Below are 21449 nucleotides of genomic sequence, written 5' to 3' on the forward strand. Positions count from 1 at the left end.
TAAACTCACACCAACATGGTCTCTCTCCTCTCCTGCAGAGATCGTCGACGGCAACGCTAAAATGACCCTGGGAATGATCTGGACCATAATCCTTCGCTTCGCCATCCAGGACATCTCTGTGGAAGGTACCAGGATGTGGATTCCTTTCTCAGTCGGCTGAGAGACTCGATGGCAACTAATACAGACATTCTTCCTTCTAGTGTTTTGATCTAATTAAACAAATCTTCCTTTATATGGAGACGTGACATGTTTGAGAGATGTTTGAGAGATGTTTGAGATCAGAGATGTTTGAGAGATGTTTCAGATGTTTCAGAGATGTTTCAGAGATGACACGTGACTCCCACTCTGATTTGAAAACTCCCTACAGCCACAATGTGATTCATTCAGACTGGTTAAATGTGATTAGTTCAAACTGGTTATATAGAAACAGTCCAGGTTAATTGTGAGTCTTAAATGGCACCCCTATTCCCTATGTAGTGCACTACTTTAGACAAGGGCCCCTTGGGAATAGTGTGCCATTTAAGACCATGGCACAGCACATGTTTTTATTTGACCTTTATTTTACTAGGCAAGTCAGTTAAAGAACAAATTATTATTTTACAATGACGGCCTACCCCGGCCAAACCCGGACGGCGCTGTGCCAATTGTGCGCCGCCCTATGGGACTCCCCAACACGGCTGGTTGTGATACAGCCCGGGAATCAAACCGGGGTCTGTAGTGACGCCACTCGGGAGCCCGAACTAACTAACTTCTTTTTGATTTGTTTTATCCACCCACAGAAACATCAGCTAAAGAGGGTCTTCTTCTGTGGTGCCAGAGGAAGACTGCTCCTTACAAGAACGTCAACATCCAGAACTTTCACATTAGGTAATATAAGGGATCTGGGTCCCGTTTTACATTTACATTGTAGTAGACGCTCTTACCGAAATCAACTTACAAGAGCTATTAGGGTGAAGTGCCTTCCTCAAGGGCACATCTACAGATGTTTCACCTCGTCGGTTTGGGGATTCTAACCAGGGAACTTTCGGTTACTGGCCCAACGCTCTTAACCACTAGGCTCCCAGCAGACGCTATGGAAAGGGAAAGGGGGATACCTAGTCATATGGCATCCTATACCCTACAGTATACCCTATAGTACACCACCCTATAGTACACCACCCTATAGCACACCCTATAGTACACCACCCTATAGTACACCACCCTATAGCACACCCTATAGCACACCCTATAGTACACCACCCTGTAGTACACCCTGTAGTACACCACCCTATAGTACACCACCCTGTAGTACACCCTGTAGTACACCACCCTATAGTACACCACCCTATAGTACACCACCCTATAGTACACCCTATAGTACACCACCCTATAGTACACCACCCTATAGTACACCACCCTATAGTACACCCTATAGTACACCACTCTATAGTACACCACCCTAAAGTACACCCTATAGTACACCCTATGGTACACCACCCTGTAGTACACCCTATAGTACACCACCCTATCGTACACCACCCTATAGTACACCCTATAGTACACCACCCTATAGTACACCACCCTAAAGTACACCCTATAGTACACCCTATAGTACACCACCCTATAGTACACCACCCTATAGTACACCCTATAGTACACCACCCTGTAGTACACCACCCTATAGTACACCCTATAGTACACCACCCAATAGTACACCACCCTGTAGTACACCCTATGGTACACCACCCTATAGTACACCCTATAGTACACAACCCTGTAGTACACCACCCTATAGTATACCACCCTATAGCACACCCTATAGTACACCACCCTATAGTACACCGCCCTGTAGTACACCCTATAGTACACCACCCTATAGCACACCCTATAGTACACCACCCTACAGTACACCCTATAGTACACCACCCTGTAGTACACCTTATAGTACACCACCCTATAGTACACCACCCTATAGTACACCCTATAGTACACCACCCTATAGTACGCCCTATATTACACCACCCTATTGTACACCCTACAGTACACCACCCTATAGTACATCACACTATAGTACACCCTCTAGTACACCACCCTATAGTACACCCTCTAGTACACCACCCTCTAGTACACCACCCTATAGTAAACCACCCTATAGTACACACCCTATAGTACACCACCCTATAGTACACCCTATAGTACACTCTATAGTACACCACCCTCTAGTACACCACCCTATAGTACACCCTCTAGTACACCACCCTCTAGTACACCACCCTCTAGTACACCACCCTATAGTACACCCTATAGTACGCCCTATATTACACCACCCTATAGTACACCCTCTAGTACACCACCCTCTAGTACACCACCCTATAGTACACCACCCTATAGTACATCACACTATAGTACGCCCTATAGTACATGCTATATGACACCACCCTATAGTACACCACCCTATAGTACACCACCCTATAGTACACCACCCTATAGTACACCCTATAGTACATGCTATATGACACCACCCTATAGTAGACCACCCTATAGTACACCACCCTATAGTACACCACCCTATAGTACACCACCCTATAGTACGCCCTATATTACACCACCCTATTGTACACCCTATAGTACACCACCCTATAGTAGACCACCCTATAGTACACCACCCTACAGTACACCACCCTATAGTACATCACACTATAGTACGCCCTATAGTACACCCTATAGTACACCACCCTATAGTACACCCTCTAGTACATCACCCTATAGTACACTACAGTACATCACCCTATAGTACATCACCCTATAGTACATCACCCTATAGTACATCACCCTATAGTACATCACCCTATAGTACATCACCCTATAGTACATCACCCTATAGTACACTACAGTACATCACCCTATAGTACATCACCCTATAGTACACCCTATAGTACACCACCTTATTGTACACCACCCTATAGTACACCATATAGTACACCACCATATAGTACACCACCCTATAGTACACCATATAGTACACCACCCTATAGTACACTATATAGTACACCACTCTATAGTACACCATATAGTACACCACCCTATAGTACACCATATAGTACACCACCCTATAGTACACCACCCTATAGTACACCCTATAGTACACCACCCTATAGTACACCACCCTATAGTACACCACCCTATAGTACACCACCCTATAGTACACCCTATGGTACACCACCCTATAGTACACCACCCTATAGTACACCCTATGGTACACCACCCTATAGTACACCACCCTATAGTACACCCTATGGTACACCACCCTATAGTACACCCTATGGTACACCACCCTAAAGTACACCACCCTATAGTACACCACCCTGTAGTACACCCTACAGTACACCACCCTATGGTACACCACCCTATAGTACACCACCCTATAGTACACCCTACAGTACACCACCCTATGGTACACCACCCTATAGTACACCACCCTATAGTACACCCTATGGTACACCACCCTATAGTACACCACCCTATAGTACACCCTATAGTACACCCTATAGTACACCACCCTATAGTACACCACCCTATAGTACACCACCCTATAGTACACCATATAGTACACCACCCTATAGTACACCATATAGTACACCACCCTATAGTACACCACCCTATAGTACACCCTATAGTACACCACCCTATAGTACACCACCCTATAGTACACCCTATAGTACACCATATAGTACACCACCCTATAGTACACCCTATAGTACACCACCCTATAGTACACCCTATAGTACACCATATAGTACACCACCCTATAGTACACCACCCTATAGTACACCACCCTATAGTACACCACCCTATAGTACACCACCCTATAGTACACCCTACAGTACACCACCCTATGGTACACCACCCTATAGTACACCACCCTATAGTACACCACCCTATAGTACACCACCCTATAGTACACCCTATGGTACACCACCCTATAGTACACCCTATAGTACACCGCCCTATAGTACACCCTATAGTACACCATATAGTACACCACCCTATAGTACACCACCCTATAGTACACCACCCTATAGTACACCCTATAGTACACCATATAGTACACCACCCTATAGTACACCCTATAGTACACCACCCTATAGTACACCACCCTATAGTACACCATATAGTACACCACCCTATAGTACACCCTACAGTACACCACCCTATAGTACACCATATAGTACACCACCCTATAGTACACCATATAGTACACCACCCTCTAGTACACCACCCTATAGTACACCCTATAGTACACCACCCTATAGTACACCACCCCATAGTACACCACCCTATAGTACAACCTGTTATACAGAACCAGTGTGTCAACAGAAGTGCATGACATAGGGAATAGGATGGTAACGTTCAGAACTTTCCCAGTAGGTAACAGAATACTGAGAGGGTTTACAGCCAATATACCAAGGTTGTGTCCCAAATGGCACCCTATTCCTTATGTAGTGCAATTATTATTTTTATTTTATTTAAACCTTTATTTAACGAGGCAAGTCAGTTAAGAACAAATTCTTATTACAATGACGGCCTACCCCCGGCCAAACCCGGACGATGCTGGGCCAGTTGTGCGCCGCCCTATGGGACTCCCAATCACGGCCGGATGTGATACAGCCTGGATACTTTGGGCCCTGGTCAAAATCCTATTCCCTATATAGTGCGCAACTTATAGCATGGCACACTATTCCCTATCTATTCCCATTACATATCATGAGAAATGTAGTGCACTATATAGGCAATGGAGTGCCATTTGGGACTCAACCGAGGCCTCTGGGAGGTTTTTACAGGCAATGTGATTTGAGTAGACCAAGAGTTAAACGACAGCAGTTAAAGAGCAGAGTCAGGCCTCGGAGCAGAGTCGGGCCTCGGAGCAGAGTCGGGCCTCGGGGCAGAGTCGGGCCTCGGGGCAGAGTCGGGCCTCGGGGCAGAGTCGGGCCTCGGGGCAGAGTCGGGCCTCGGGGCAGAGTCGGGCCTCGGGGCAGAGTCGGGCCTCGGGGCAGAGTCGGGCCTCGGGGCAGAGTCGGGCCTCGGAGCAGAGTCGGGCCTCGGAGCAGAGTCGGGCCTCGGAGCAGAGTCGGGCCTCGGAGCAGAGTCGGGCCTCGGAGCAGAGTCGGGCCAGAGGACGAGGCCTGCGTCGCAAATGGAACCCTATTCTCTATACAATGCACTACTTTAGACCAGTCAAAAGTAATAAGTAGTGCACTATATAGGGAATAGGGTACGATTTAAATGAGAGCACTATATAGGGAATAGGGTACGATTTGGGATGTAGGCAGGAACAGAGCAAGCCGCCTCAGAGTCAGACAGGGCTAATCGAAAACAGAGCGGTGCTGAATGCAGATTCCAGACAGAGCTAACAGAGAACAGACAACTGAGATGTTACATACCATACTGATGGGGTAGAGGAGAGAAAAGAAGAGGAGGGCAGGAGGGAAGAGGAGGGAAGAAGGGGAGAGGAGCGAAGGGGAGGAGGGGGATGAGAGGGGAGGGGAGAAGGGGAGAAGATGGGAGGAGGGGGATGAGAGGAGATGCGGGGGGAGGGGAGAAGGGAAGGGGAGAGGATGGGAGGAGGGGGGATGAGAGGAGAGGGGAGGGTTAAAGAGGAGAGGATTGGAGGAGGGGGGATGAGAGGGGAGAAGAGAAGGGGAGAGGAAAGGATGAGAGGAGAGGGGAGGGGAGAAGAGGAGAGGAGAGGATGAGAGGAGGGGGTGAGAGGAGAGGGGAGGGGAGAAGAGGAGAGGATGGGAGGAGGGGGATGAGAGGAGAGGGGAGGGGAGAAGGGAAGGGGAGAGGGAGAAGAGGAGAGAAGAGAAGGGGAGAGGAGAGGATGGGAGGAGAGGGGAGGAGAGGGGAGGGGAGGGGAGAAGGGGAGAGGATGAGAGGAGGGGGGGTGAGAGGGGAGGGGAGAAGAGGAGAGGATGGGAGGAGGGGGATGAGAGGGGAGTAAACATTGGCTTTGTAAAGTGTTGTAACAATGTGCAAATAGTTAAAGTACAAAAGGGAAAATAAATAAACAAATATAGGTTGTATTTACAGTGGTGTAATTTTGCCTCCGTCACAGTGGTCAGGTATTCTGCCACTGTGTATTCTCTATTTAGGACCAAATAGCATTCTAGTTTGCTTTGTTTTGTTTTGTTAAATCTTTCCAATGTTTCATGTAATTATCTTGTAGTTTTCTCATGATTTGTTTGGGTCTAATTGTGTTGCTGTCCTGGGGCTCTGTGGGATGTGTTTGTGTTTGTGAACAGAGTCCCAGGACCAGCTGGCTGAGGGGATTTGTTTCCAGGTTCACCTGTCTGTAAGTGAGGGCTTTGTTATGGAAGATTTGAGAATCGCTTCTTTTTAGGTGGTTTTAAATAGAATTGAATCGCTCTTTTTTGGATTTTGACAGCGGAAATCGTCCTAATTCTGCTCTGCGTGCATTATTTGGTGTTTTATGTTGTACACTGAGGATATTTTTTGCAGAATTCTGCATGCAGAGTCTCAATTTGATGTTTGTCCCATTTTGTGAATTCTTGGTTGGTGAGCAGACCTCAGACCTCACAACCATAAAGGGCGATGGGTTCTATAACTGATTCAAGTATTTTTAGCCAGACCCTATTTGGGATGTCGAGTTTTATGTTCCTTTTGATGGCATAGAAGGCCCTTCTTGCCTTGTCTCTCAGATTGTTCACAGCTTCGTGGAAGTTACCTGTGGCGTTGATGTTTATGGCCGACCTTGGCCGATTAATTAGGGCCGATTTTGAAGTTTTCATAGCAATCGAGAATCGGCCTTTATGGACACCGATTATGGCCGATTACATTGCAATCCATGAGGAGACTGTGTGGCAGGCTGACTACCTGTTACGCGAGTGCAGCGTCAAAAGGACCTTGTGGCTGCAAGGAGCCAAGGTAAGTTGCTAGCTAGCATTAAACTTATCTTATAAGAAACAATCAATCTTCACATAATCACTAGTTAACTACACATGGTTGATGATATTACTAGTTTAACTAGCTTGTCCTGCGTTGCATATAATCAATGCGGTGCCTGTTAATTTATCATCGAATCACAGCCTACTTCAACTCCGCCAAACGGGTGATGATTTTTAAAAAGCTCATTAGTTGCACAAATGTACCTAACCATAAACATCAATGCCTTTCTTAAAATCAATACACAGAAGTATATATTTTTAAACCTGCATATTTAGTTAAAAGAAATTCATGTTAGCAGGCCATATTAACTAGGGAAATTGTGTCACTTCTCTTGTGTTCATTGCACGCAGAGTCAGGGTATATGCAACAGTTTGGGCCGTCTGGCTCGTTTCGAACTGTGTTTCTTCCTAACAAAGACCGTAATTATTTTGCTAGAATTTTACGTAATTATGACATAACATTGAAGGTTGTGCAATGTAACAGGAATATTTAGACTGATGGATGCCACCCTTTCGACAAAATACGGAACGGTTCCGTATTTCACTGAAAGAATAAACGTTTTGTTTTCGAAATTATAGTTTCCGGATTTGACCACATCAATGATTTAAGGCTCGTATTTCTGTGTTTATTATATTATAATTAAGTCTGTGATTTGATATTTGATAGAGCAGTCTGACTGAGCGGTGGTAGGCAGCAGCAGGCTCGTCAGCTTTCATTCAAACTTTACTGCGTTTTCCAGCAGCTCTTAGCAATGCTTAGCAACAGCACAGCGCTGTTTATGACTTCAAGCCTATCAACTCCTGAGATTAGATTGGCAATACTAAAGTACCTATTAGAACATCCAATAGTCAAAATCGACACGTCATAATTCCTATAATAACTACAACCTAAAACTTCTTACCTGGGAATATTGAAGACTCATGTTAAAAGGAACCACCAGCTTTCATATGTTCTCATGTTCTGAGCAAGGAACTTAAACGTTAGCTTTTTTTACATGGCACATATTGCACTTTTACTTTCTTCTCCAACACTGTGTTTTTGCATTATTTAAACCAAATTGAACATGTTTCATTATTTATTTGAGGCTAAATTTATTTTTATTTATGTATTATATTAAGTTAAAATAAAATGTTTAATTGTTCATACAGTTTTGTTGTAATTGTCATTATTACAAATATATATACAAATCGGTATCGTCTTTTTTTAGTCCTCCAATAATCTGTATCAGTTATCGCTGTTGAAAAATCATAATCGATCGACCGATTAGTGTGTATAGTTTTCTAGTGTCTAGATGGAATTTGTATTCCTTGTCCTGGGAACTGGGATTTACTGTCAGGGCCCATGTCTGACAGAATCTGTGCAGAATATCTAGGTGCTGTAGGCCCTCCTTGGTTGGGGACAAAAGCACCAGATCATCAGCAAACAGTAGACATTTGACTTCAGATTCTAGTAGGGTGAGGCCGGGTGCTGCAGACTGTTCTAGTGCCCTCGCCAATTCGTTGATATATACAGTACCAGTCAAAAGTTTGGACACACCTACTCATTCAAGGGTTTTTCTTTATTTTTGTTACTATTTCTACATTGTAGAATAATAGTGAAGACATCAAAACTATGAAATAACACTTATGGAATCATGTAGTAACCAAAAAAGTGTTAAACAAATCTAAATATATTTTAGATTTTAGATTTTTCAAAGTATCCGCCTTGATGACAGCTTTGCACACTCTGCTCAGTACATTGTTTTCACTGAGGAAATGTACGAGTCTGCTGTTAATGATAATGCAGAGGATTTCCCCAAGGTTGCTGTTGACGCATATCCCACGGTAGTTATTAGGGTCAAATTTGTCTAAAGCTTTTGTGGATTGGGGTGATCAGTCCTTGGTTCCAAACATTGGGGAAGATGCCAGAGCTGAGGATGATGTTAAAGAGTTTAAGTATAGCCAATTGGAATTTATGGCCTGTATATTTTATCATTTCATTTAGGATACCATCAACACCACAGGCCTTTTTGGGTTGGAGGGTTTGATTTTGTCCTGTAGCTCATTCAAGGTAATTGGAGAATCCAGTGGGTTCTGGTAGTCTTTAATAGCTGATTCTCAGATTTGTAATTGATCATGAATATGTTTTTGCTGTTTGTTCTTGTTATAGAGCCAAAAACATTGGAGAAATGATTTATCCATACATCTCCATTTTGGATAGATAACTCTTTGTGTTGTTGTTTGTTTAGTGTGTTCCAATTTTCCCAGAAGTGTTTAGAGTCTATGGATTCTTCAATTACATTGAGCTGATTTCTGACGTGCTGTTCCTTCTTTTTCCGTAGTGTATTTCTGTATTGTTTTAGTGATTCACCATAGTGAAGGAGTACACTCAGGTTTTCTGTATTGTTTTAGTGATTCACCATAGTGAAGGAGTAGACTCAGGTTTTCTGTATTGTTTTAGTGATTCACCATAGTGAAGGCGTAGACTCAGGTTTTCTGTATTGTTTTAGTGATTCGCCATAGTGAAGACATAGACTCAGATTTTCAGGGTCTCTATGTTTTTGGTTGGACAGGTTTCTCAATTTCTTTCTTAGGTTTTTGCTTTCTTCGTCAAACCATTTGTCATTGTTGTTCATTTTCTTAGGTCTGCTGGACATTTTTAGATTTGACAGGGAAGCTGAGAGGTCAAATTTACTGTTTAGATTTTCTACTGCCAAGTTTACACCTTCACTATTACAGTGGAACGTTTTGTCCAGGAAGTTGTCTGAAAGGGATTGAATTTGTTGCCTATTTGTTTTATGTAGATTTCCACACTACTTTCCTTCCATCTATAGCATTTCTTAATATTATTCAGTTCCTTTGGCTTTGATGTCTCATGATTGAGTATTGCTCTGTTCAAGTAGACTGTGATTTTGCTGTGATCTGATAGGGAAGTCAGTGGACTGACTGTGAACGCTCTGAGAGACTCTGGGTTGAGGTCAGTGATAAAGTAGTCTACAGTACTACTGCCAAGAGATGAGCTATAGGTGTACCTACCAAAGGAGTCCCCTCGAAGCCTACCATTGACTGTGTACATACCCAGCTTGCGACAGCGCTGCAGGAGTTGTGACCCGTTGTTGTTGGTTATGTTGTCATAGTTGTGTCTAGGGTGGCATATGGGGGAGGGTATACTGTCACTGGCATTTAGGTCGCCACAGACTAGTACATTTCATTTGGCCTGGAAATAATTGATTTCCCCCTCTAGGATGGAGCTGTCATCGTTAAAGTATGGGGATTCTAGTGGGGGGGATGTAGGTAGCACACACGAGGACATTTTTCTCTGTTGAGATAATTTCCTTATTAATTTCTAGCCAGATGTAAAATGTTCCTGTTTTGATTAATTTAATAGAGTGAGTTAGGTCTGCTCTATACCAAATTTGCATACCCCCTGAGTCCCTTCCCTGTTTCAGACCTGGTAGTTTGGTGGATGGGACTACCAGCTCTCTGTAACCTAGAGGGCAACCAGTGGGTCATGCTCCTCTATACCATGTGTCTTGTAGGATGGCAATTCCTGTATTTCTGATTTCCTTGATGAAGTCTTGGTTCCTGCTCTCTCTCTCTATCTCTCTCTCTCTTCTCTCCTGTTTTACTAACACAGTGGCCGGCTGTGTGTGATCTAACATGCTCCTCCATTGTTTTTCCACCTGGCTCTATGGACACCAGCCCTGACTCAGAGGCTGATCAGACCTGGCTCTATGGACACCAGCCCTGACTCAGAGACTGGTCAGACCTGGCTCTATGTACACCAGCCCTGACTCAGAGGATTAGAGCTTGTTGTGTAATGAGGACAGGATGGATGTAGAGATCATCTTTCACGTCATATGGAGTAGATTACCTGACATGGAAATGCTTAGTCTTCTAGAAGGATGGACAGGGAGAGATGGGGAGAGACGGGGAGGGACAGGGAAAGATGGGGAGAGAGACAGGGGAGAGACGGGGAGAGAGACAGGGTAGAGACGGGGAGAGAGACAGGGGGAGAGACAGGGAGAGAGACGGGCAGAGACAGGGCGAGACGGGGAGGGACAGGGAGAGACGGGGAGGGATAGGGAGAGATGGGGAGAGAGACAGGGAGGGACAGGAAGAGACAGGAAGAGACAGGGAGAGAGACGGGGAGAGAGACAGGGAGAGAGACGGGGAGAGAGACGGGGGAGAGACTGGGAGAGAGACTGGGGAGAGACAGGGAGAGACGGGGAGAGAGACAGGGAGAGACGGGGAGAGAGACGGGGAGAGACGGGGAGGGACGGGGAGAGACGGGGAGAGAGACGGGTGAGAGACGGGTGAGAGACGGGGAGAGAGACGGGGAGAGAGACGGGGAGAGAGACGGGTGAGAGACGGGTGAGAGACGGGTGAGAGACGGGTGAGAGACGGGTGAGAGACGGGAGAGAGACGGGGAGAGAGACGGGGAGAGAGACGGGGAGAGAGACGGGGAGAGAGACGGGGAGAGAGACGGGGGGAGAGACGGGGAGAGAGAGGGAAAGAGACAGGAGAGACAGGGAGAGACGTGGAGAGAGACAGGGGAGAGACAGGGAGAGACGTGGACAGATGGGGAGAGTGAGGGAAAGAGACAGGAGAGATAGGGAGAGACGTGGAGAGAGACGGGGGAGAGACAGGGAGAGACGGGGAGAGAAAGGGAAAGAGACAGGAGAGACAGGAGAGACAGGAGAGACAGGGAGAGACGTGGAGAGACGGGGAGAGAGAGGGAAAGAGACAGGGAGAGACAGGGAGGGAAAGAGACAGGAGAGACAGGGAGAGACAGGGAGAGACAGGAGAGACAGGGAGAGACAGGAGAGACAGGAGAGACAGGGAGAGACATGGAGAGACAGGGAGAGACATGGAGAGACGTGGAGATAGATGGGGGAGAGACAGGGAGAGACGGGGAGAGACAGGGAGAGACAGGGAGAGATAGGGAGGGACAGGGAGAAACAGGGAGAGACAGGGAGAGACGTGGAGAGACGTGGAGATAGATGGGGGAGAGACAGGGAGAGACGGGGAGAGACAGGGAGAGACAGGGAGAGACAGGAGAGACAGGGAGAGACATGGAGAGACATGGAGAGACAGGGAGAGACATGGAGAGACGTGGAGATAGATGGGGGAGAGACAGGGAGAGACAGGGAGAGACAGGGAGAGACAGGGAGAGACAGGGAGAGACAGGGAGAGACAGGGAGAGACAGGGAGGGACAGGGAGAGACAGGGAGAGACAGGGAGAGACAGGGAGAGACAGGGAGGGACAGGGAGAGAGACAGGGAGAGACGTGGAGAGAGACGTGGAGAGAGACGGGGGAGAGACAGGGAAGGCAGGGGAGACGGGGGAGAGACAGGGAAGGCAGGGGAGAGACGGGGGAGAGACGGGGGAGAGACGGGGGAGAGACGGGGGAGAGACAGGGGAGAGACAGGGAGAGAGACAGGGGAGAGACAGGGAGAGACGGGGGAGAGACAGGGAGAGACGGGGAGAGACAGGGAGAGACGTGGAGAGAGACGGGGGAGAGACGGGGGAGAGACAGGGAGAGACAGGGAGAGACAGGGAGAGACGGGGGAGAGACGGGGAGAGACGGGGAGAGACGGGGAGAGACAGGGAGAGACAGGGAGAGACAGGGAGAGATAGGGAGGGACAGGGAGAAACAGGGAGGGACAGGGAGAGAGACAGGGAGAGACGTGGAGAGAGACGGGGGAGAGACGTGGAGAGAGACGGGGGAGAGACAGGGAGAGATGGGGAGGGACAGGGAGAGAGACAGGTCAACATGATGTTAAATTAAATAAAGGTTAGGTATTCCTCAGTGCTGGTCTAGAGCTAAGGACATGATTGTCATGATTTTGTCTTACTCTCTCTCTCTCTCTCTCTCTCTCTCTCTCTCTCTCTCTCTCTCTCTCTCTCTCTCTCTCTCTCTTTCTCTCAGCTGGAAAGATGGGTTGGGATTCTGTGCTCTCATTCACAGACACCGTCCAGAGCTCATTGACTATGGCAAGCTACGCAAGGTGAGAGACTAGTGCCCTGATGATACATTTACACAGAACCACTTACTGACTGACACACACAGAACCATATAGACCAACCCTCTCTCCTCTGTGACCACCTGACCTTTCACCTTATAGAGAACCATATAGATCAACCCTCTCTCCTCAGGGACCACCTGACCTTTCACCTTATAGAGAACCATATAGATCAACCCTCTCTCCTCAGGGACCACCTGACCTTTCACCTTATAGAGAACCATATAGATCAACCCTCTCCTCAGGGACCACCTGACCTTTCACCTTATAGAGAACCATATAGATCAACCCTCTCTCCTCTGGGACCACCTGACCTTTCACCTTATAGAGAACCATATAGATCAACCCTCTCTCCTCAGGGACCACCTGACCTTTCACCTAACCAGGTGGTCTGATCTCCTCTGTTCTCCTGGAACAGTACTGTAACCACACCTTACCAGGTGGTCTGATCTCCTCCTGTTTATTCTCCTGGAACAGTACTGTAACCACACCTAACCAGGTGGTCTGATCTCCTCCTGTTTATTCTCCTGGAACAGTACTGTAACCACACCTAACCAGGTGGTCTGATCCCCTCCTGTTTATTCTCCTGGAACAGTACTGTAACCACACCTAACCAGGTGGTCTGATCCCCTCCTGTTTATTCTCCTGGAACAGTACTGTAACCACACCTAACCAGGTGGTCTGATCTCCTCCTGTTTATTCTCCTGGAACAGTACTGTAACCACACCTAACCAGGTGGTCTGATCTCCTCCTGTTTATTCTCCTGGAACAGTACTGTAACCACACCTAACCAGGTGGTCTGATCCCCTCCTGTTTATTCTCCTGGAACAGTACTGTAACCACACCTAACCAGGTGGTCTGATCCCCTCCTGTTTATTCTCCTGGAACAGTACTGTAACCACACCTAACCAGGTGGTCTGATCTCCTCCTGTTTATTCTCCTGGGACAGTACTGTAACCACACCTAACCAGGTGGTCTGATCTCCTCCTGTTTATTCTCCTGGGACAGTACTGTAACCACACCTAACCAGGTGGTCTGATCCCCTCCTGTTTATTCTCCTGGAACAGTACTGTAACCACACCTAACCAGGTGGTCTGATCCCCTCCTATTTATTCTCCTGGAACAGTACTGTAACCACACCTAACCAGGTGGTCTGATCCCCTCCTGTTTATTCTCCTGGAACAGTACTGTAACCACACCTAACCAGGTGGTCTGATCCCCTCCTGTTTATTCTCCTGGAACAGTACTGTAACCACACCTAACCAGGTGGTCTGATCCCCTCCTGTTTATTCTCCTGGAACAGTACTGTAACCACACCTAACCAGGTGGTCTGATCCCCTCCTGTTTATTCTCCTGGAACAGTACTGTAACCACACCTAACCAGGTGGTCGGATCCCCTCCTGTTTATTCTCCTGGAACAGTACTGTAACCACACCTAACCAGGTGGTCTGATCCCCTCCTGTTTATTCTCCTGGAACAGTACTGGAACCACACCTAACCAGGTGGTCTGATCCCCTCCTGTTTATTCTCCTGGAACAGTACTGTAACCACACCTAACCAGGTGGTCTGATCCCCTCCTGTTTATTCTCCTGGGACAGTACTGTAACCACACCTAACCAGGTGGTCTGATCCCCTCCTGTTTATTCTCCTGGAACAGTACTGTAACCTTCTTCTCTCACCTGTAGGATGACCCCATGACAAACCTGAACACAGCCTTTGACGTGGCAGAGAAGTACCTGGACATTCCCAAGATGTTGGACGCTGAGGGTAAGACCAGGAGGGTTAAGGGTCAAGGAGGAAGTGAAGTCGAGACTGCCGTGGCCGCGTTCCAGGCCGACTCCATTGCAGACACATGGATAGGTGTTTAACACGTCGTATGATATAGCCTTCTGTTATGGCTCGTAACCGTTGGCTGATGCAATGCAACATCTGCCATGTAGTCGGTCTGGTGCGCGGCTGTGTTTCACTCAAACTTTCATGGTTTTTTAGTGGTATCTTGTTCTTAACAAGATATTTTGACCCCACAGACATTGTCTGGTCCGACCACCGAGATGACAGAAGGCTTTGCTCTGATGTCTCTATTCTGAGTAAAATGTTGTCCCTATTCCTCATTTTAAATTGGTTAGCTCTGTACCTAAATATAGATATCTTAGAGAGAGAGGGAGAAAGCAGAGACACAGAGAGAGACAGAAAGCGAGAGACAGTGAGAGAGAGAGAGCAAGAGAGAGAGAACGATAGAGAGAGAGCAGAGAGCAGAGCAGAGCAGAGCAGAGCAGAGCAGAGCAGAGCGAGAGAGAGAGAGAGAGAGAGAGAGAGAGAGAGAGAGAGAGAGAGAGAGAGAGAGAGAGAGAGAGAGAGAGAGAGAGAGAGAGAGAGAGAGAGAGAGAGAGAGACAGAGACAGAGACAGAGACAGAGACAGAGACAGAGACAGAGACAGAGACAGAGACAGAGAGTGTGACCTTGTGTGAGTGAGTTTGAATTTTCTCTAGATTGAGTCACTCCAGATTGCGTGCTAAAGTGGAGTTTCCCTTCCTGGATATTGTTATCCTGTTTTGATATCCTCAACTTTCATTTGTCAACCTGTCGTCATGTGACTGTGGGGTGGAACTGGAGGTCCAGTGTTCCCCATAAAGTTGGATAGAGGGCACACTTTCAACAACACTTGTTAAGGGAAGAAGAGAAATGGACAACTTTAAAGGTGCAGTTATAAATGTGATTTTCATGCAGTTTTAATGATATTTCCACACTATGAGGTCAGAATAACTCTTAAATTCAGAGAATGATGATAATCCCTTTTTATGTAAGAGCTTGTTTGAATAAAAAAAAAAACTGGAATTTCAGCCTGTTCAGATGGGTTTGATTTTTTTCTTCCCAGATCATGACATGCTGTCATAGAAACAATCCCAGCAAACATGACGCCATTGGTCTCATTTCGATATTTGGTCTAGCCGACAAAAAGCCCAAACCAGCCAAACACGAGCTAGCCCAGCACAGGTTAGCCCACAGCAATCCCACATCTGGCATTAGCGCGTAAACCTAATAAAGCTTTAGGGCCTAACTTTACACACGCGCCAAATAGACCTACACACCAATCGCCAAATGCTTTTTGGAACGGGCAGAAAAAGTTAATGTCTCCGCAGAGACAAAAAGAACACTAACATGCTGACCAGACCGGACACGTCGCGTGCGCGAGCGTCGCAAAATAAATGTAGAAATCCATGTTATTCAATTATTGCACCCACACTGCTTGCGCGCGCCAACGAGCGTCTGCGACACCAAGGGCTAAAATAGATGTCGTTCCTATTTCTGACGCAGATCGCGCTGCAAGTCCTGCCTCTCCCATCTCCTCATTGGTTTATAGAAGCAGGTACCCACGTGTCATCTCCTCATTGGTTTATAGAAGCAGGTGTGCCATCTCCTCATTGGTTATACCCACTTGGGTGATAGAAAGACGAAAACTGTTTTGCCGGTAGTCGTGGTAATACAATGAAAGTTTAGATGCGATCACCATATAATTTAAACGATGAAAAAGCCTGGAAGGAGGAGAGATGACTAGAAACGATTCGGTTGGCCGTTTTATTTGGGGATTAATTGTCGGAGTAGAGGACCTTGTCCATTTCAGAGAGGATGATAGCAGTACTGTCTAAATCAAATCAAATCAAATTTTATTTGTCACATACACATGGTTAGCAGATGTTAATGCGAGTGTAGCGAAATGTTATGATGTCATGATTGTGAGGTGCTATATCAATTCGACAGACAAAATGGCGGAAATGATAAGCAGAAACATCTGAATCATAAAAAATACACGTGAGAAACTGTATATATATCTATATCTTTCTGATACAATGTAACATTCAGCTGATCCAAAAAGGGCTTATTTCAGTCATAGTGAGGGCTGGCCTCAGGGCCACCTGCATTAGGGCCAATGTGGAGCCGATGAGCATAGGTACATTGGCCCTATGTGTGGGCTGATATTTTAGTCCGCATTGGGCCAGCATCGTGCCAATGTGGACATGTTTGCTGGGATTAACGCAAAAATGTGGCCTCTATTCAACTCTATGGTCCTCATTTGTCTGTTGTGTTTTTCACCTGGCCAGAAGTAGCTGACTGTATATAGGGGGGGGGAGGGGGGTTTGCTGAGACACCCCCACTCTCTACTCCATGTCATTTATCTCTTGTGTTTATCTCCTCCCTCCCCATCCTCTTCCTCCCCTCCCCAACCCCCTCCTCCACATTCCCCCATCCTCCCTCCCTCCCTCTCTCCTGCCTGCTCCCCCATCCACCCCAACCTCCTCTCCTACCCAACCCCCTCCTCCTCCTCCCCCCTCAACCCCCTCCTCCTCCTCCCCCAACCCCCTCCTCCATCCCCAACCCCCTCCTCCATCCCCAACCCCCTCCTCCATCCCCAACCCCCTCCTCCTCCTCCATCCCCAACCCCCCTCCTCCTCCTCCATCCCCAACCCCCTCCTCCTCCATCCCCAACCCCCTCCTCCAACCCCAACCCCAACCCCCTCCTCCAACCCCAACCCCCTCCTCCTCCTCCATCCCCAACCTCCTCCTCCATCCCCAACCTCCTCCTCCTCATCCCCAACCCCCTCCTCCAACCCCAACCCCCTCCTCCTCCATCCCCAACCCCCTCCTCTAACCCCAACCCCCTCCTCCTCCTCCATCCCCAACCCCCTCCTCCAACCCCAACCCCCTCCTCCTCCATCCCCAACCCCCTCCTCCAACCCCAACCCCCTCCTCCTCCTCCATCCCCAACCCCCTCCTCCAACCCCCTCCTCCTCCATCCCCAACCCCCTCCTCCAACCCCAACCCCCTCCTCCTCCTCCATCCCCAACCCCCTCCTCCTCCATCCCCAACCCCCTCCTCCAACCCCAACCCCCTCCTCCTCCTCCATCCCCAACCCCCTCCTCCTCCATCCCCAACCCCCTCCTCCAACCCCAACCCCCTCCTCCAACCCCAACCTCCTCCTCGATACCCAACTCCCTCCTCCTCCTCGATACCCAACTCCCTCCTCCTCCTCCTCGATACCCAACTCCCTCCTCCTCCTCGATACCCAACTCCCTCCTCCATCCCCAACTCCCTCCTCCTCCAACCCCAACCCCCTCCTCCTCCTCCAAACCCCAACCCCCTCCTCCTCCAACCCCCTCCTCCTCCTCCAAACCCAACCCCCTCCTCCATCCCCAAACCCCTCCTCCCTCTCCAACACTCCAACATCCCCCTCATCTTCCTCCCCTCCCTATCCTCCTCCTCCCTCCCCAACACCCTCCCCGTACTCTTCATCCCCTCCCTATCCTCCTCCTCCCTCCCCAACACCCTCCCCATCCTCTTCATCCCCTCCCTATCCTCCTCCTCCCTCCCCAACACCCTCCCCATCCTCTTCATCCCCTCCCTATCCTCCTCCTCCCTCCCCAACACCCTCCCCATCCTCTTCCTCCTCTCCCTATCCTCCTCCTCCCTCCCCAACACCCTCCCCATCCTCTTCATCCCCTCCCTATCCTCCTCCTCCATCCCCAACACCCTCCCCATCCTCTTCTTCCGCTCCCCTCCCCAACCTCTGTCCCCAACCCCCTCCTCCCTCCCCATCCTCTTCCTCCCCTCCCTATCCTCCTCCTCCATCCCCAACACCCTCCCCATCCTCTTCATCCCCTCCCTATCCTCCTCCTCCCTCCCCAACACCCTCCCCATCCTCTTCATCCCCTCCCTATCCTCCTCCTCCATCCCCAACACCCTCCCCATCCTCTTCATCCCCTCCCTATCCTCCTCCTCCCTCCCCAACACCCTCCCCATCCTCTTCATCCCCTCCCTATCCTCCTCCTCCCATCCCCAACCCCCTCCTCCCTCCCCATCCTCTTCATCCCCTCCCTATCCTCCTCCTCCATCCCCAACACCCTCCCCATCCTCTTCATCCCCTCCATATCCTCCTCCTCCGTCCCCAACCCACTCCTCCCTCCCCATCCTCTTCATCCCCTCCCTATCCTCCTCCTCCATCCCCAATACCCTCCCCATCCTCTTCCTCCGCTCCCTATCCTCCTCCTTCATCCCCAACACCCTCCCCATCCTCTTCATCCCCTCCCTATCCTCCTCCTCCCTCCCCAACACCCTCCCCATCCTCTTCCTCCCCTCCCTATCCTCCTCCTCCCTCCCCAACACCCTCCCCATCATCTTCATCCCCTCCCTATCCTCCTCCTCCATCCCCAACACCCTCCCCATCCTCTTCCTCCCCTCCCTATCCTCCTCTTCCCCTCCCCAACCCCCTCCTCCGTCCCCAACCCCCTCCTCCCTCCCCTTCCTCTTCCTCCCCTCCCTATCCTCCTCCTCTCCTCTCTTTCTCCAGACATCGTGGGCACGGCCCGCCCGGATGAGAAGGCCATCATGACCTACGTATCTAGCTTCTACCACGCCTTCTCTGGTGCTCAAAAGGTATCCCAGGATGCAACGCTTCCCTTCCTCCTCACATCACTCCACCACTCCCCTGTCTGTCTGTCTGTCTGTCTGTCTGTCTGTCTGTCTGTCTGTCTGTCTGTCTGTCTGTCTGTCTGTCTGTCTGTCTGTCTGTCTGTCTGTCTGTCTGTCTGTCTGTCTGTCTGTCTGTCTGTCTGTCTGTCTGTCTGTCTGTCTGTCTGTCTGTCTGTCTGTCTGTCTGTCTGTCTGTCTGTCTGTCTGTCTGTCTGTCTGTCTGTCTGTCTGTCTGTCTGTCTGTCTGTCTGTGTCTGTCTGTCTGTCTGTCTGTCTGTATCTGATGGGGTATTGTGTGTAGATTGATTAGGGGGGGGAAAAAAACAATTGAATCCATTTTAGAATAAGACTGTAAACGTAACAAAATGTAGAAAAAATGAAGGTGTCTGAATACTTTCCGAATGTGTTTTTATTTACAGGTAATTGCCAAAATAATGGAAACAGTAAATGAGTGATACAATATAAACAGAAAGCAGGTGTTTCCACACAAGTGTCGTTTCTGAGTGAATTAAGCAATTAACAGCCCATCATGCTTAGCGGTATACAAATGCTCGGCAGGCCATTATTTTTGCTACCATGGCTATGCCCACATAGGATGACAATGCCCCTATCCACAGGGTCCCTGAATGGTTTGATGAGCATGACAACGATGTAAACCACATGCCATGGCCTTCTCAATCAAATCAAATGTATTTATATATTTTATATAGCCCTTCGTACATCAGCTGATGTGAAAGTGCTGTACAGTGCTGTACAGAAACCCAGTCTAAAACCCCAAACAGCAAGCAATGCAGGTGTAGAAGCACCAGATCACCAGATCTCAAACCTAGTGAACACTTATGGGAGATTCTGGAGCGACGCCTGAGACAACAGGACACCAAATTAACATCAAATTATTATCTAAGAATGCTGTTGTATCCCTTGTATCCCTCCAATAGAGTTCCAGACACTTGTAGAAACTATGGGAGAATATTCTCATCTTTATGCCAAAACGTGATTTGAGTGTTTTTCATTGGTTCTCAACCCAGATTTTTGTGTGGGGCGGCAGGGTAGCCTAGTGGTTAGAGTGTAGAGGTGGCAGGTAGCCTAGCGGTTAGAGTGTAGAGGTGGCAGGTAGCCTAGCGGTTAGAGTGTAGAGGTGGCAGGTAGCCTAGCGGTTAGAGTGTTGGACTAGTAACCGAAAGGTTGCAAGTTCGAATCCCCAAGCTGACAAGGTACAAATCTGTCGTTCTGCCCCCTGAACAAGGCAGTTAACCCACTGTTCCTAGGCCGTCATTGTAAAATAAGAATTTGTTCTTAACTGACTTGCCTAGTTAAATAAAGGTAAAATGTGATACCCTTTAGTCTCCACAGTGTTAGATTGTCTCAGGGTAAGATGATTAGTGTGTGGTACATCTGGAGAACAACGTTCAGTTCAGTGATGTGTTCCATTTCTTCTTCTCTGACAACTGAGAGGGAGCGCAGAGGGCTGCATTTATATAAGGTCGTTTCACTGGAGAGGAGACGAGCAGACTAGAACACACACACACACACACACACACACACACACACACACACACACACACACACACACACACACACACACACACACACACACACACACACACACACACACACACGATCTGTTTATACTTGGAAGAGAGGATGCAGTCACTGTCTTCCTTTATTATCTCTGTCTTCCTTTATTATCTCTGTACAGTAGTGGTTGTTAATGTAGACCACAGAAACAGTAATGGTTGCTAATGGAGACCCAAGTAAACAAACAGATAAACAACACAAACCTGGTCAGCCTGTAGACAATGACTAGAGCCCGTTGTCTCCCTCGTGTCTGACTGTTCTGCTCCCCCTGCTGGACCCTTTTGTCTCTGCACATCTTTACTCTGCTTTCTCTTCTTCCCTCTCTCCTCCTCCTCCTCCCCCTGTTCCCCCTGTTCCCTCTGTTCCGTCTATATACAGTCTATATACAGTCTATATACCGTCTATATACCGTCTATATACCGTCTATATACAGTCTATATACAGTCTATATACAGT

The 21449-nt window shown here is 48.2% G+C and overlaps 1 protein-coding gene across 1 annotated transcript in view; it reads left to right on the plus strand.

Annotated features, from left to right (window-relative positions):
• The window catches only part of actn1 (actinin, alpha 1), an 81607-nt gene that overhangs the window by 22018 nt on the left and 38140 nt on the right, over positions 1–21449 (plus strand). The window contains exons 3-7 of the mRNA XM_039008785.1: positions 39–125; positions 780–867; positions 12856–12934; positions 14635–14716; positions 19294–19379. Of these exons, the coding sequence (XP_038864713.1) occupies positions 39–125; positions 780–867; positions 12856–12934; positions 14635–14716; positions 19294–19379 (422 nt within the window). The remainder of the gene's footprint in view (positions 1–38; positions 126–779; positions 868–12855; positions 12935–14634; positions 14717–19293; positions 19380–21449) is intronic.

Source organism: Salvelinus namaycush, chromosome 15 (genome assembly GCF_016432855.1).
Source record: "Salvelinus namaycush isolate Seneca chromosome 15, SaNama_1.0, whole genome shotgun sequence".
In the NCBI taxonomy this organism is placed as follows: Eukaryota; Metazoa; Chordata; class Actinopteri; order Salmoniformes; family Salmonidae; genus Salvelinus; species Salvelinus namaycush.